Consider the following 17,204-nt stretch of genomic DNA (forward strand, 5'->3'; position numbering starts at 1 on the left):
TAATTGCTGAATAAAATAAAAGAAGCGATGTTCTTTTTATTTATATAGATTACATGCAGTGCTTAGCCTTGTCCTCGTTTTTAAACATTTATTTTCTCATCAGAGCTAAATGATAAGTGATTTTCACCATATTTTTTGTAGGACAGATGCATTTAGGTAAAAATCTGTAAACATTAATTATCAGAAAGCATTCTTAATTTATTTTGGTCATACGGTGTAACAACCGAATGTCATCGTTACAGATAAATCCTGAGGATCTGGTGTAATATTGAAAGAAACAAACTTCTAGTAGGATGAAAACTCGCAGGTTGAAGAAGGGAACGGCAAGTGGACGTCATAAAACAGGAAAAAGAAAATTCAATTCAGTGTGCTGCAATAAAATAATATGACTGCAATAAAACTTTATAGCGTGTACATTTCTGAAGGTTAAGAACTAAATTGCTGTAAAGCAAACACTGCGCGGGAAAATGGCAAAAATGTTTCATACTCTAATAATGACTGGACATAGCAATTCGACTGCACAAGGTCTTTGAAACCCGTTAATTTATTTTATTTTGACCCTTTTCTTGCGTTTGTCGTTTTATTGCTGGCAGCGTTTGTTGTCTAGGGCTCCAGATTCCTTGCAGAGAAGGGGGCTAGAGCAGAGGGAGCACTTCCAGATGAGAAGCCGCAATATAGCACGTTTAGCGACCGCCCTTTGTTCCATTTCCGAAGCGCACCACAACCGCCTTATAGTGGGGGCCATAAAAGGCACAAAAGAATCTGGCGAGACGTCTAGGATTGGCAACCTTAATTTGTTTACAACCTTTGTGACCAAGCCTGAGCATTCCATTTTGTGGACTCACATCCGATTATGTTATAGTGGGAACTGATACAATAAATGGTAGCTAAAGTAAAATTTTGCTCTCTCAAAATGCTTCTGCTCCCGCTCACTCTGATGTCCGGAAAGCGTTAGCAAAAGTAGAAAAGAAGACAGCTGAAACTATGCTATAGATATGCGTATTTAGAAATATTATATTAATTCAAGATAAATGTCTACTTCCTAAGTAACTAAAATTGAATAACAATTTGTGAAATACAATGTTATACAGTATGCACTTTGATTATATTTATTATTAAGAAGCATATGTAAAAACAAAATATATTTTAACGTTAAGTCGAAATGACAACAACAAACCTTTTTTTGTTCTAATTAGCAAAATACAATTACATTTTTTATATAGTATGATACACACACACCACACACACGCACGCGCGCGCACACACACAGACACACACACACACACAATATATATATATATATATATATATATATATATATATATATATATATATATATATATATATATATATATATATATATATATATATATGGTTTAGTTTTATCAAGATGTACATTAGGAATTTTATCATTTTATCAATTGTACATTAGGAATGTTTTCACTTGCTCGTTTTTCATTTTAGAATTTATTCAGTAAAGAAAACCGTTAAATATACATTTAAACAAAAGTGGCGAATATTACAAAGAATAACTATAGTTGGTTATGATACTCATAATAACTGACACAATGACAACTAGGGATGGATCTATTAGTTATTTAATTCTACTAATGTAAAAGTAATTTCAACATATGATTTTCATGGCGCACTGGTTTCATACTCATTTTCGAGACTAAACGAGCAAGCAAACAAACAAATAAACAAACAAATTATTATATTTATTCTACTGATTCATGAATAAATACTTTTATGTTTACGTTTTAATGATTATAAACAAGATAAGTTATTATAAACAAGGTACACCATGCATCTTAATTAAATTATTTAATTAGATTAATAAAATGCATTAATTTTTTTGTAAGTGTTATTTATATAAATCTTGCTTTTCATTCATATATTAAACGTTAGAACAGCACTGGGGAAAATCTCAAGGAAAACTTTCCTTATTATGGTAAATGAAAAAATATTGCTCATTCTGATTACAACACTGAATATACACTTCTCCCGTTAAACTGTTCTGGTTTATGCAAGGTGTTTATATAGCGGTTTATAGTAACTTTTTATCTCACACTTCCACCTCAGCAAACTTTATTTCCGCTTGGCATAACATATATTGTCCACTTGATGGCAATGTTGCTCTACCAAAAACGTCTGATCTATTTCTGAGGCCACGAAGAGACAGTTTAAAAATTAGGGCCACAGCAGTGCTCTATGCCACAGCCACAGAGGAAGAAAACATAAGGTATATATAAGTATATATAAGAACATAAGTAAGGTTCTGGTACTGGACACTGTACACTGGTCTGTTGGACTGTTCAAGTATGATATATATATATATATATATATATATATATATGTGCATGTGTGTGTGATATATGTCACATTTAAAGATTGTATGTCTCTTGTCTCGCACTGTAATTCCTTTAATTCCATCTGTATGTGTGTGTGTGGAGAGAGAGAGAGAAAGATAGAGAAAGTATAGAAGGTAATACAAAAATGGCACAGTTTGTAGTATTGTTTATTGATCTTTATGACTGATAACACTGGACCACATCAGGGAAACACAAATCGAAAGTATTATTACCATATATGTATGTATATATATATATATATATATATATATATATATATATATATATATATATATATATATATATATATATATATACACACACACACATATTTTATATAATTTTATTTTATTATTTATATATACCCCTTATATAAAACTGAGACTCTTGCCACTTGCCCTTCGTCGCTTATTCGTTTATGTTTATCAGTAGTATTTTGGTCAAATGGAATGATATAATCACCGTTCAAAAAAAGAAAAAAATTATAAATTAAATAAAAATAATTTCAATAATTTTTACCCTTAGCTAGTAATATTTGTGAATATATTAAATATTATGATCATTTGTGAATATATTAAATATTATGATCATTTATATATATGTATATATATATATATATATATATATATATATATATACACACACACACACACACACACACACACATATATATATATATATAAATCTCCAGTTAGTAAGAGTTAGTAAGCTGCTTAACAAAAAGTTTTATTTCTGAAAGAAATGGCTAAATTATTAATTAGAAACGAGAAGTATTAATTTTATATTAATAAACTCTGAAAGTGTAATAATTATGTGGCGTATGTACATGTATATTTTTCTACGCACAGCCCTAATTAATTCCAATACAGCTCTGTGAGTTCAATTAAGATTGTCTAAGGCTACACCGCGTATTACCGTATGGAAAGTAATACAAATATAACAGTAAAATATTTCAACATTTCTACTCACTTGAAATTGAACCATGTGAAGCATTTACAGCCTTGGTCGTGGAATCTCATAAAAACTAACAGCTTTTTTGACGCATGATGTAAACAATAAACCGGCGAGGTGTTTATTGCATTGTATAGTTTGTTCAACCATTTACAGAGACATTACTCCTGTCGTGCACTTCACTTTATTTTTTTCGCGGTTTTAACGTGTTTTAAATATATGTTATATAAATATTATGAGGTTTCAACCGACTACGTCTTTGATTTTAATATCATCCAAAGCTTTCGACAAGACGCTTTGTGAATTTGTTCAACGTTTACTGTAGGCTACTTGTTAAAACTGATACGAATTAAAGTGCCTTTTTTCCTTGCTACTAAAAATATCCTGAAATTTTCATGAAAGCGAACAATAACTTGCTAGGCATTCAGATAGCAATGATTTTAGCCTTTTAATCTCTGGTCAACATACAAAATGCACCTTCCAAAAGAAGTTTTTAGATGTCAAGAGGAGGGGTGAAAGATATGCATTTGAAGTGATGCAAAACAGCAGATTTCTCATTAACTTACCCGCTTGAATATATTAATGGGCATATTCTCCCCTCCTCTGCCATACCCCCCCCCCCCCACTTTTCTGCTCTCTCGCTCCCCGCCGTACCCTCTCCCTTTCTCCTTTACTCTCATTTTCATTCTCTGTCTCCCTTCGTACCAGAAGCGCGCGAAGCGGTGGCTGTGTAGGGACGCTAGCAGCCGGAATAGAATGAGGATTTGATAACAGATGCAAATTATCCTGAAAGGACGCGACAAAATATGAAACATATCATTTACAGAGGCGTAAATGACAGAAAACTGTTTGGGAACTGGCTTCCTGCACCAGAATTGTGATGTTGGATCTCTTAAGCGTCGTGTAGTCGTGGAAGCTGAATATCCGTGGCTTTAAAGAGGCTGTTATAAAGGTATACAAACACACCTTCTCCCGCTGATGGACGATTATTGTGGTCTTTATTTATTTTTGCTTCAGAATAATCGGGTGTGGCTAGTCTGTACCAGGCTCACGTACTAATACAATTCAATATAAAACTACCCCTTAGTCAAAAACAACATCGACCGCAGCAAAAAATGAGCTCCTATTTTGTCAACTCCCTCTTCTCCAAATATAAAAGTGGTGACACATTACGCCCTAATTATTACGAGTGCGGTTTTGCGCAGGACCTTGGAACTAGACCCACCGTCGTGTACGGTCCAAGCACAGGAGCAACTTTCCAGCATGCCCCACAGATCCAGGAGTTTTACCACCACGGCGCGTCCACGCTCTCGGCTGCACCTTACCAGCAAAGTCCGTGTGCCGTAACCTGCCATGGCGAACCTGGTAACTTTTATGGCTACGATGCTCTCCAAAGGCAAACACTTTTCAGTGCCCAGGACACCGACTTGGTCCAATATAGCGATTGCAAACTCGCCTCGGGAGGCATCGGCGACGAGACTGACAACACGGAGCAGAGTCCTTCTCCTACGCAGCTGTTTCCGTGGATGCGACCACAAGGTGAGTCTCTCCAGACAAACCACTCAAGGCACTCTTAGCTTTTGTATTCTTGTATCCTCTTCTGCTGGGAGAGAGAATAAGCATACCCGCTCGAAAATATCTCAGGGCAATTTAGTTAGTCTGAGAGACACATTTTCTGTGTGCGCGCGAGAGCGGGACCATTACGGGTTTTATTGTTTTATGGTGTCGAAAACTTGTGAATCACTTTACAGTTTAATGACCCTACTATAGGAAGAGGAGTGAGGGAAAAAGCAGAGCAATAATGAGACAGCAAGAGCCAAAGAAGCACCATTCTTTTCATTCTGTCCCCATGTGTGAGACTCGAGTCCACAGCTGATCTTTCACTTCTCACCTTAGTCAATGTTTTACTGCAGCATTTTACGACTTCCAGTTATGCCGGGCCTTATTTCGATACAGGGTGGTCGTTTCACACAGCTTCTGTCGTTTATGGCGTAGCACATGTAACAAGACGTAAGGTGTGTAATGCTTGTTTTGGTATAATTCTATAATACCTGAAACAAATTTTGAGATGCTTGTCTTTATTCTGTGCAAAATTAGAAAAAAAGTGTACATTGTTATTGGTTAAAATTAATCAATTCATTCGCTTAATTCCAAATTCCATTGTATTACAAACTACAAGTTTTACTAAATCATCTGAAATATATCTGACGAGTTTGACCTTGTTTTCCCAGTAGCTGCCGGACGCAGACGAGGTCGCCAGACCTACAGCCGCTACCAGACACTTGAGCTGGAGAAAGAGTTCCTCTTCAACCCGTACCTGACACGCAAAAGGCGCATTGAGGTGTCGCATGCCTTAGGACTGACTGAACGACAGGTCAAGATCTGGTTTCAAAACAGACGTATGAAATGGAAAAAAGAAAACAACAAGGACAAATTTCCTAGTAGTAAGTCTGAACAGGAGGCAATTGAAAAGGAAAAGCGGGATAAGGAACAAGCGACTGGAGCACAGTCAGCAAAAGAAGACTGCGAGAAATCGAAACAAATATAGGACGGATGTCAACAAAAGACAGCAATCAGGAGCGCACGCGCGCGAGCACACACACACACACACACAAACACACACACTGTGTAGACATACATACACACACTTACACACACACACGCACACACACACACACACACACACACACACACACACACACACATATATATATATATATATATATATATATACACACAACACGGAGCAGATATAAATGTGTGCGTGTACATACATACATACATACATACACTTAAAAAGGACATCGTGGGGGTAAGGACAAACAATTTTGAAAGAAAAGAAAGTTTGTTTAATAGATATCAGTCTGCGATTAGTAGATCGTTAAAGTTGGTCAAATAATTGATGAGCGGTCATGGATTGAAAGAACTCTAAATCTGCTTGATCATCAAACTTTATTGTGACGAAAGACATGAAGCATTTTTACCTTTTCCTAATGTTCAGAGAGTAGGCCTATTATAGTGTGTAAATTAGCCTTCCTACTTCGTGGAATAAATATTGTGAAAACTTGGTTTCTGTTGTTAGATTTTTGACATTAACCTAATCTCGGCAGCTGTATAGTTCTTAAGTTAATGGTGCACTTTTAACTCTTGTCACTTATATGTTATGCTGACGTATCGACTAATGACATCCAACAACATGAAACTGCCTATTTATGCCGTAGCATATCTTTTTACACTTACTAAGTTTCTTTCAAATTGATGAGATTTTGTTATCTTCCTTTCCTGGGTTAAGCATGCGCACAGTGGAAGAAATGAATGAAAAGGAAATAAAAAGGATGTAATGTGACCCATTGTTTACTGTGAGACAGATTTTTGTACTGTATTTGTGCATTTGTTCATGGAAACTTGGCAATATGCTTTCATTGTTCTTCACTTTGTTCTATGGACTAAACCTTGAAAAAGACAAATAAAGTGGGCACAATAAAGTTTACAGGCGAGAATCGATGATGTGACCGGTGTTCTTTGCTTCATTTGATTTTAAGATGTGAAGACAATATTAACCACTCTCTTACGTCCACTAGTCTTTATGTTTTCTTAATTAAAAAACAATGTAATTAGATTCTGAGCCACATTCTGATATTTATTCCTAAAATTTTAATCTGGCGTACATTTAACGTAGGTTACATAATGCAGATCAACATCTTATACAAATATTCAGTTTTTAACTGAGCATTGTTAGGTTTTTAACAGCTTTTTCCGATTTTTAAATCAGGAACTTTTTGTAGTTGTGTAATTTTTGAGTGGGATGACGTAGTGACATTGATTCAGGCGTCTCCTTATTATTTAAAGGGATATTAAATATTGTAGCCAAATGCTTTATGCTACCAACACAATGCGATTACGAGTATCTGATTCCCAATTAGTGTATTCTGTATAAAACTGCGAATATAAACTGATTTAGTGCAGGTGAGCTGCACATAGAGTCTCTATCTCTCTCACTCTCTCGGTCACACACACACGCAAACGCATGCACGCACACACACACAACACACAACACCCCCCCACACACACACACTTCTAGAGTTTAGAGAATAAAGTGATGTGTTCGCTAAGAAACCGGAAATGAACCGGTTATAGGAAGCAGGAGCTACACTATGAATTGTAGGTGCATTATTCCATTTATTCCATAGATCTCAGTGATGACTTTTGGGAACTAGCTGGCGAATTCAGGTGAATAGGGCGAATTCACAGTGACTAAAAACAACAATATTTTAACGTTATTATTTGGCTGGTGTGTTTCAAGCGACACATCTTTCAAAATCTGTACATCCAGACCGAATATTATATAAATCCAGACTTGGACAATCAATTACGTGATTGCAGACATAACCGGAAATGCAGGCTAATCAATAGTTAATTGATTTTATTTTCTGCTCTGCCTTCCTATCGACTGTGGTTGTCTACAAATTCTTGTCTTCATCTGAATAATTTTGCACAGTTTAATGTCGGTAGAGAGCAAGCGTATATTTTTCCCCACACGATAATAAGACAGAATAAGAAGCCCATCGCCAATTGGAAGACTCACCCTCACGTGCCGATTGTCACGTGGTAATTTTGAATGGGAGTGATTTTGTTGTAAATCTTTTCTAGACTGTAATTCTACAAAATCTAAATATAGCTCGTTATAGATACTCTAAAACCCAAACCGTGTATTATACTAACAGTTTTTTCCTCAATACCAAGCTACGAGTTTAGACTTTCTAAAGGGTGCCTTTCCCGAGCAAACGTCGTGCACTTTGGCTTCTACTTTACAGTGGACCAGCGCGTATGGTACGAACACTGCACCGTTTTCGGTCTCACCTCCTTGTCCTCAGCCCCTCTGCCAGGCTTGGACAATAACAGTGATAGCCTTTCCACCCAGAGCCAGGGTAGGAACTCCTTACCGAATAACCTCCAGACAGAAGTTTGGACAGTTTTAACCCGAGGCAGAGAGTCATGTGTGCTGATACTTCCAGTTGCCATCAACACGAGGACAATCTCAGGCTATTACCGTGGATGAGAAATACAGGTCTGTGGGAACCTCTTATTTTAAAGGACATGGCTCATATTTATGCGATGAGAATGAAGGAGCGCGATTAGGTGTTTTTTTAGGTGTCAAATATGTATTTTGCTAAAAAAATAAGTTTGGAATTACTTATAGTTGATACAAATAAACTTCAAATTTTCGAAGTGTAACCTATCCGTGCTTTTAGAGTTCGCAGAAGAAGAACTGTAGAAAGAGATATATTAACGCCAAAAATCCGAATTTATGACTGCCAGAAGTATGATTTAGTTTGGAGATGGTTTAAATGACTAGGCGGTATTTAAATGCAACTCTAAATTACTGTCATGTTCATTGAATGATACGTGTTTCCACTGACTTCATGGAGTTGGGAGGACCTAGTAAATTTGATATTTAAACCAAATGAAGCAGAAGTCGATATGATAAATAGAGACATTGATTTCATAACTTTGAGTGGTGCGTGTCTTAGACAAGGCAACATCCTTTATTACGAACTGTTTGGTATTTGCTTGTTTGACATTTTTTCTAAATAATCCTTTTTCCAACATCTCTTATTTTTTCTCAGATCCAGACAGAGTGCCTAGTAGAAATCTGTTTTGTGTTTTGACGTGTTTTTGCATTAACTATTTTTAAACTAAGGCACATTTCATCAGCACAAAGATTTGTCACAGTGTAAGTTGGTGGACCAGTCATATGTCATAACTTAATCACTTATTTACTTGTTAGTACCGGCCAAAACACACGGTGTAAATAGTTCAGACAATCTCTTATTTTCAACATACTGGTTCCATGATATTTAGGAGCTAAGCATATTACTTGTTTTCAAAATATTTTTTGTAATCATATGAATGATGTTAACTCAACACTTGAACAGTATTTAACATTTGACGATGTTCTTCGTCTTTTGTAGCTGGAGCAACTATTTTACTTAATAATCAAGTTTCACTTTAAAGTATGACCGAATTTAACGCATTATCTTCTTTTACTATGGAAACCAATCTATGTGATCAAATATGAAGAAATGATAGAGAAACCCACGGCGACCTACCGATGATTTATATTGTAGTGATGGTCATAGATTTCTAGTGATGTTGACAAAAATAATGGTTTTATATAATCCCCCTCTCTCTCTCTCTCTCTCTCTCTCTCTCTCTCTCTCTCTCTCTCTCTCTCTCTCTCTATCTATCTATCTATCTATCTACACACACACGCACACACACACACACACCCTGTGTGTGATTCTGAATCTGAAAAGCACTAGTACAACGTAGAACAAAGAAGTACAACACACTTTTTCTATGAAAGTGTGCCGGAGAGATATGCAGACTAAACTATTAGACTATTGCAGTACATTTTGCTTATAAGTAACCCTTATTTTCATGGGTCACTTGTTTTACAATATCTTTATTTCTTCCTTCTTTTCTTTCTTGTTCTCACTGATTTTACTTTGTTTACACCATGCTAGTGGGCTTATCACGCAAAAAGTGAAACGGAAAACACAGACACGGAAATAAATACCACACTGACTAAGGACAGCAATAAAAAAAGTTCAAAAGCATGCAAACGTAAAACAGACTCCATTTGCTTAAAACGGAAACGGGAGAACGCCGTCTGGCTCATATCGTCAGAACACAGAACCACACTATGGAGATGACTGTTCCTGTCTCATGTTCCTAAATATGCTTCTTACCAAAACGCGAATACAAGTGAACGCTCAACTGTCTCTGCATAGAGAATAAATTAAAAGAGATAACTTTTTTGTTGTTGATTGTTTGTAAGCCAGCACATGCGTCACATGAGTCACAATTCCGCATTTAATATTTACTTTTTAATTACATATAATAATTTCATTCAAGATAATATGTACGTATGTCTATGTGCATGTTGTATGTATGTATGTATGTATGTATGTATGTATGTATGTATGTATGTATGCATGCATGCATGTATTTATGCATGTATTATTTATGTATGAATGTTTCTCTCTGAAATCTCTTTGAAGAGGAGGATTAAGAATAAGAGCTGGAAGAAGAACAGAAAGTAAAATAAAAAATACTCTACCTATACCATATTTAATAAATTTGTTATATTCATATTTTATTTCTTTTTATTTCCTATTTATTTTTTTAAGTTATTTTCTTTAATTAATTTCTAATTATAATTTATTTTTTTACTTTTTAAGTTTAATAATGTACTGACACTTGTTCTATACAAATGCAAACAGAACAGGGGGTCGCCGGTCATACACGCGCTATCAGATTCTAGAGCTCGAGAAGGAGTTCCAAACCGCTACCTGACGTAGCGACGGCGAGTGGAAAGTTGATGGCGCGCACCTTTTGCCTGATGGATAAAAATTTGGTTCCTAACCGCTGTATGAAATGGAACAAAAAACACAAGACATTGCGGCGTAGGTTTCAAACAGCAGGACATGATTAAGAAGAAGAGAAGAGGGAGACAGAGAATAAGAGCAAGGGCGGCGGATGTCACGTTATATATTTTATACACATATATAAGAACTAAATAACCTATTCGTTCATTTTCTAAGCGTTTTGCTTTAAGTCAAATACTTATGTGATAAGTTTTACTATTAAGAATAGAAGTTTTGCCAAAAAATAACATTTAAATGATTTTAAGAGGCCAAAATTTCGTCATGTGTATTTTCGTGTGTGTCTTATTTGTAGGGTTAAAGACATGCAGAAAGTAAATGAGTCAATAAAAAATAATGCCAAAACCATTGGAATTTGTCTTGTGCTTTTAAAGTATGGTTCTCTTTCAAGTCAATATTGTCTTCTATTCGACAAGGGCAACACCACACATAATAAAAATAAATTAATATGTCATTGATTTTTTAGTTAAATTATATATATATATATATATATATATATATATATATATATATATATATATATATATATATATATATATATATATATATATATATATGTATGTATGTATATATATATATATACTCTTGACTCTAAATAGTTAAATATAACAAGTCAATGTTGTATTCAATTTCAATAGGGAAAACACCACAAAGTCATTGGCTTTTTAGTTAATAAGTTGTTAAATGTATATATGTATGTATGAACATATACACACTTGATTTCAACTTTTTATGAATGGCTTAAGCATTTTAAGTGTAATAAAAGCATTATAATTTCATAATTATGAATAATTATTGCCGCAGTAAAGATAATGTCTTAGTTTTTATTCTACGGGTGAGCATTTTGCGACATTTAGACTATAAGGCTTCAGAATTACCTCTAATCTTGTAGATTTTTTAATTTTAGTATTTTAGTAAATAGGATAGAATACAATGTGTTTTCTTTGTGTATTCTTACCATTTGCTTTTGAATGCCTTTGAGACTTCCGTTACATCAGGTCAGGACGTGACTGGTTCCTTACTTTGAAAGACCAAAAGAGTGCAGTTACATTAGGGGTTGTAAACTAATGTGTTTAGGGCATCAATAAACAGGCCGGAAAACGCCATAAAAAGAACAAAAAGAAGTAAACGGAAAGGGAACACGTCAATAGTTTTTGGTGTCATTACGGTGCTGGGTGTCCCCCAAATTAGCCTTTTTTTCTTTTTCTTCCGAGGTTATAACAGAAAAAAAATTAGTCAGAAGCTCGCTTTCTTATAACCTGGTTACCATACACTGTCTATTGATTTAATTGCTCTAATTGTGAATTGACGTAAAATAATTTCTATTCCGCTTGCACTTAAGAATAGTTGGTTGCATCATGATTAAAAAAGTTTAGAATTATATTTAACATAAGATTTAATCTAATATAAATTTGCAAAAATATTACTATTAAGATTAAAATATGAATACTATGTAATCCAATTATTTACGCAAAAAATGAATATAACGTTATCTTGCTGTCTCAGTCGATATCTAATAAATCTTTTATAATACAAGGTTGTTTAGCGCCATACATGTGATTGTGCCTTTTTATGTTTTTTGTTCAGCTATTTTGTCTACTCATATATACTTGTCTCGCAAAATTTAATTACAACATGTAGACAGTAAATATTAATCTTAGAAAATAGTCACTGGCTATTGCACTCAAAGGTAGGTACCAGATTTCTGATAAATACGTTATATTTAAATAAACCTATTGTTGTCTATAATTGTTTTTTGATGTTACAAGTTAAAAACGGCCTTCGCCCACTATCTTCTATTTATCGATAATAAGCACATAAACCACCGATCTTGTTTTGTTAATGTAAATGAAGGCAAAGAACTTCAAATTAATAAGACGATTATAAAAAATATCTAATCAGCGTGAAGCATTGGATGCGAAACAAATATTAGCTTTCCTGCACTATTTCCTAAGCTTTTGTGAAAGAAAAAGATGGCGACGGCATCTGAGGCACTGAGGAGAAATGCAATAAATTCCTTGTTGTTTTATGAAAATTTACAACTTTGTGATAGAACTTTATGAGTGCCTGGATCCTGGGATTGGCCGAGGATGGTCATGTGGATGGGTAACCGTGAACGTGAACTTTTTATGATTTCCCAAGTGGTTATATTGCAGCATTCTTTTGGCCGCTGCGCCTTATGAACCTTCGCCATGTTCTTTAACTGTCCTCTTTCTGTCTATACTTCGGCAAAAATATCGAAGATATACATATAGTTTACGCTAGCTGTTCTGTCTCCGGGTAACAGGACAGGGAGACCAGCCTCTTTTGCGCTCGCTATGCTAATGTGGTCGGTTATGCCTGGGATTACCTCTACGATGAAGAAACTGACTGAGATCTGGACACGCAGTAGTTTCTCATGCATTTTTTTATACGTGGATCCGAATGCCGTTGACTAATGTGACCAAAAAGGATTGAAGCAACGGCGTTATTGTAATTTTTGCACTAATGGTGGATCCGGGAAGGGCAACAGTACTTCCCAAGCGACCAACGGCGAAGGATTCTCCTTACTGTCCTAGCGCGGTCTAACGATTTATCAACAAAGGTAAGGTCTGCTGTCACAAATTATGTTTTTTTGGAGGCAATGGTAAAATCGAATTGCGTTCATCCAGCTTGAGATTACAATAAATATTTTAAATATATGCTATGGTTACCGCATAGCTTGATTGTAAGCATCTTTTCAAAGTTTTTTGTCTTTTTCCGTGAAGCTGCATGGAGCGCATGCTTTTTAAAGCTATTTCAGCCATGCTTTAAGTGACATTCGAGAATTTTCACTAGATGTGTGATGATAATATTAGACATGCTTGAAATTAGTTTGTGGATGCAATAATTGTACTGTGGAAACAGAGGTCAGTGATGCTGTAAGATGTGTTTGATGGACCGGCTTGGTTGCCAATCAGAGCCTAGCTGTACTTTGTGGACCGCTGATTAGGTGGAATGCCTTTAATCAAGTGGCACGACGCAATGCCGCATTTCTTCACACTAAAGGCGCGGACAGAAAATGAATAAATGACTGTAATCTAAATTTACAGAGAAAACGACAGGTAAACACACACACACACACACACACACACACACACACACACACACACACACACACACACACACACACACACACAATCACACAATCACACACGCGCACACCCTCTCGCACACACACACACACACACACACACACACACACACACACACACACACACACACACAAACACACATTATGTGCATTCACAGTCTCTTTTTAATTCTATGTTTTTTCGACCATAAATTTATCCAGACCAAATATTCTGACCTTTCAAAGATTATTTTGGCATCAATTTCTTTAGACCATTCTTATCATATGTCTTGCCACAAAAAATGCTATTCCACCACAGCTGGCCTGCGCCCTTTGTTTTCTGGTAATTTCTGGGTATCCTTCTCAGTTGGCATATCGTATCGAAAGACGGTTTTGTTCGAATTATTATATATACAATGAGTAATCTATGACAATATTTACATTTTCTATTTGTATTATCTTAAATTTGTAATCTGTAAGCGATGTATCAAGAATCATAAAGCCTATATATTATTCAGGTTGCATACAATTATTCGGACTATAGATATTTTAGAAACCACAAGGGCATGTTCTGTTCCGCTTTATAACGAAGCTCATCATGTCTCTAGTTTGACCTAAAGAATATAAAGGGGAGGACATTGTGGTCATCTGTTTGATGTTGAGGTTATGAAGCCATCTACTCAAAGAAATCTGATTTCTGGCTATTTGGTGCCATCTAGTGTTCAACTTTGCGTAATGACATTGTGTCTTCTCACGTCGTCACTCACACGTACTGTATTGGACAGAGTTGTGTGTTGTGTGTGTGTGTGTGTGTGTGTGTGTGTGTGTGTGTGTGGGCTGTGAAAGACAGACAGATAGAGGGAGAGAGAGATGAGAGAGTTTTATGGCAATATGCATTTGCCGCACTACCTTTGTTTGTGTTTGTCTTTGTTTACTAGTGACCTCACATTTTAGCAATGTCGTGATTTTTCTAAACGTCTGTCTTTTTACCTCTATCTCTCTCTTTCTAACACGTCTAATATTTTAGTTTGTTTCATTATATTATAAATGCTTAATGTGAACATTTCTTTGCTTCTTTTCTACGTTCATACTTTAATGCCATGATAGTCTTTGAAATAAAATCAATAAATCAAACTAAACCATAGATAACAGAAAATTCTGGAAGGGGCTGGCTGCTCAGCCCGATGGCAGTGACACGTAAAAGAATGCAGAGGCTGTAAATTCTCGAGGCTGTTGTTGCCGCTCTTTGAAGGTACTACATTCACCACTCAGAAAAGCTAAGCCTCGGGGTTGGATATTCCTTCATATCCACTGTCCGGCCCGAACTAGCCAAACTGACTGATCTGTGCTGACTGATCTCAGGCTCTCTCTCTCTCTCTCTCTCTCTCTCTCTCTCTCTCTCTCTCTCTCTCTCTCTCTCTCTCTCTCTCTCTCTCTCTCTCACTCTCTCTCTCTCTCTCTCTCTCTCTCTCTCTCTCTCTCACACACACACACACACACACACACACACACACACACACAGGCACACACACACACACACACACACACACACACACACACACACACACACACACACACACACACACACACACACACACAGGCACACACACACACACACACACACACACACACACACACACACACACACACACACACACACACAGTTATCGGTTCTGGTTATTTTCCCTATAAGAAAGAGCTTTACTGAGCCCAGCAGCCGAAAACAGAGAGAAAGGACTAGCGGCATGGATTGAGAAGGAGGAGGGGTACATAGAGAGCGCTTGAATCCTGCAACAAAAACAGCGTGGTAGAACTGTACATGCATGATTTGGTGGACTTGGACGGTAAACACTGCCAAACATTTAACCGTTTCCGAAGCCCAGACATTGTTTTATGCACATCAAAAACTGACCACAGCACTTGCTGTATTTGTTTAGACTTTTAATGATTTTATTGAGCCAAACAATAGCATATGTACAATCACAATACACTATTACATACAATAGTAAATACATTCAAACAATTATGCATCATTCCAAATAATTAATTGTTTGAATATATGTTTGGATTCATGTGCAAATAATATTTAAACCAAAATGAAATATATAGTGCTAACCTTATCAGGTGACAATGCAAAGACTAATTTTCTACTACAGACAAACAATTTGGAAGTAGACTATAGTTAAATGTGTCTAAATGATATGATACTAAAAATTATTTGGTTTTTATAAGACACATTTTAAATCTACTTATTTTATGTGGTGTAGAATGTCAATTGCTGGGAAGCACACCGCAGAAATTCGTAATGGGTAACTGGGTAAAGTTTTCTTTTAATTATTTTTAATTTCTTATTTTAATTACAAAACACTTTTCTTTAACCCAATTTCTTTTTACTAATATTCTAACAAAATATACCCAATAAAACTCTACATCATACAAAATGTAGCATAAGATATACACTCACTATATGTTCTCAAATAATTTATGTTATTATGTATGAATTAAACAAATTGATTATTAATGTAAGTAATAAAAGCAAAGTAATTTAAATTACACTACACAGAGATTCGTGCTCCGACATATTCTATAAATTTACTTGAACAAAATTAAATAGATCAAATTGTTTACATTTTTCATTGATTTCATTTAGCATCGACATCAAATATATGACATTTGAAACAACAAAATTATTTTACATCTACATATTTATTGTCCAATTTAATAAGAAACAATAATTCATTCATTAAAAGGATTTATGATTAAAAAGTTATAATAAATGAATTTTAGAAAAGCACAAGGCAGGTAAACTGCTATTTTAGAATACAATAATAATTTACGCTATAAAAATGATCTCAGAAAATTCGACGCAGACCCAGGCATACTCACAATATACCACAAACTCAGGAAAGTTTAGATGAGGTTACAGCAAACTTGACAAAGTCATATATTTGAAGTGATTTTCTTCCTCTGCGGTGATCCTCCACAACTTCTGCTTTGAATTATGTTCTTTTATGAAGAGTTGTTGGCGGATTATTTTGCTCCCCTGTCCGCATTAAATATCTGTCGATAAAACATAAAATTTTAGAAATACTTTAAAATTGACTTTTAAATAGAATCAAAACTATCGCGTTGCCAGTCGTGGTGGTTAGGAATTCATCAATAACAAAATCAACACTAGAAGCTATCACTCATTAATAATAAACAGACTTTGAACAAGCACTGTTTCCTCTTGATTTCTCATGCAAGTGGATACACAATAGATGCTTTCCGCTCACAGAAAACTAAGCAATGCGAAAGGAAGCGCAGCATCCTCACCATACTATAGGGAAACTGAAATGAAAGTAAAACGCACACACAACCCCC

The 17,204-nt window shown here is 35.4% G+C and overlaps 1 protein-coding gene across 2 annotated transcripts; it reads left to right on the top strand.

The window, feature by feature from the left end:
* The first annotated feature begins 4,006 nt into the window (after positions 1–4,006).
* On the top strand, positions 4,007–6,792 carry LOC132860678 (homeobox protein Hox-B8a). Of its 2 annotated transcripts, none has more exons than XM_060891950.1 (2): positions 4,007–4,841; positions 5,534–6,792. In XM_060891950.1, the coding sequence occupies exons 1-2, from the start codon at positions 4,418–4,420 to the stop codon at positions 5,848–5,850; spliced, it is 741 nt and encodes a 246-aa protein (XP_060747933.1). In that variant the 5' UTR covers positions 4,007–4,417; the 3' UTR covers positions 5,851–6,792. The 2 variants fall into 2 exon arrangements, with proteins under 2 accessions (XP_060747933.1, XP_060747934.1); XM_060891951.1 differs by having other exon boundaries at positions 5,537–6,792.
* The last annotated feature ends 10,412 nt before the right edge of the window (positions 6,793–17,204 follow it).

This window comes from Tachysurus vachellii, chromosome 18, assembly GCF_030014155.1.
Source record: "Tachysurus vachellii isolate PV-2020 chromosome 18, HZAU_Pvac_v1, whole genome shotgun sequence".
Lineage (NCBI taxonomy): Eukaryota > Metazoa > Chordata > Actinopteri > Siluriformes > Bagridae > Tachysurus > Tachysurus vachellii.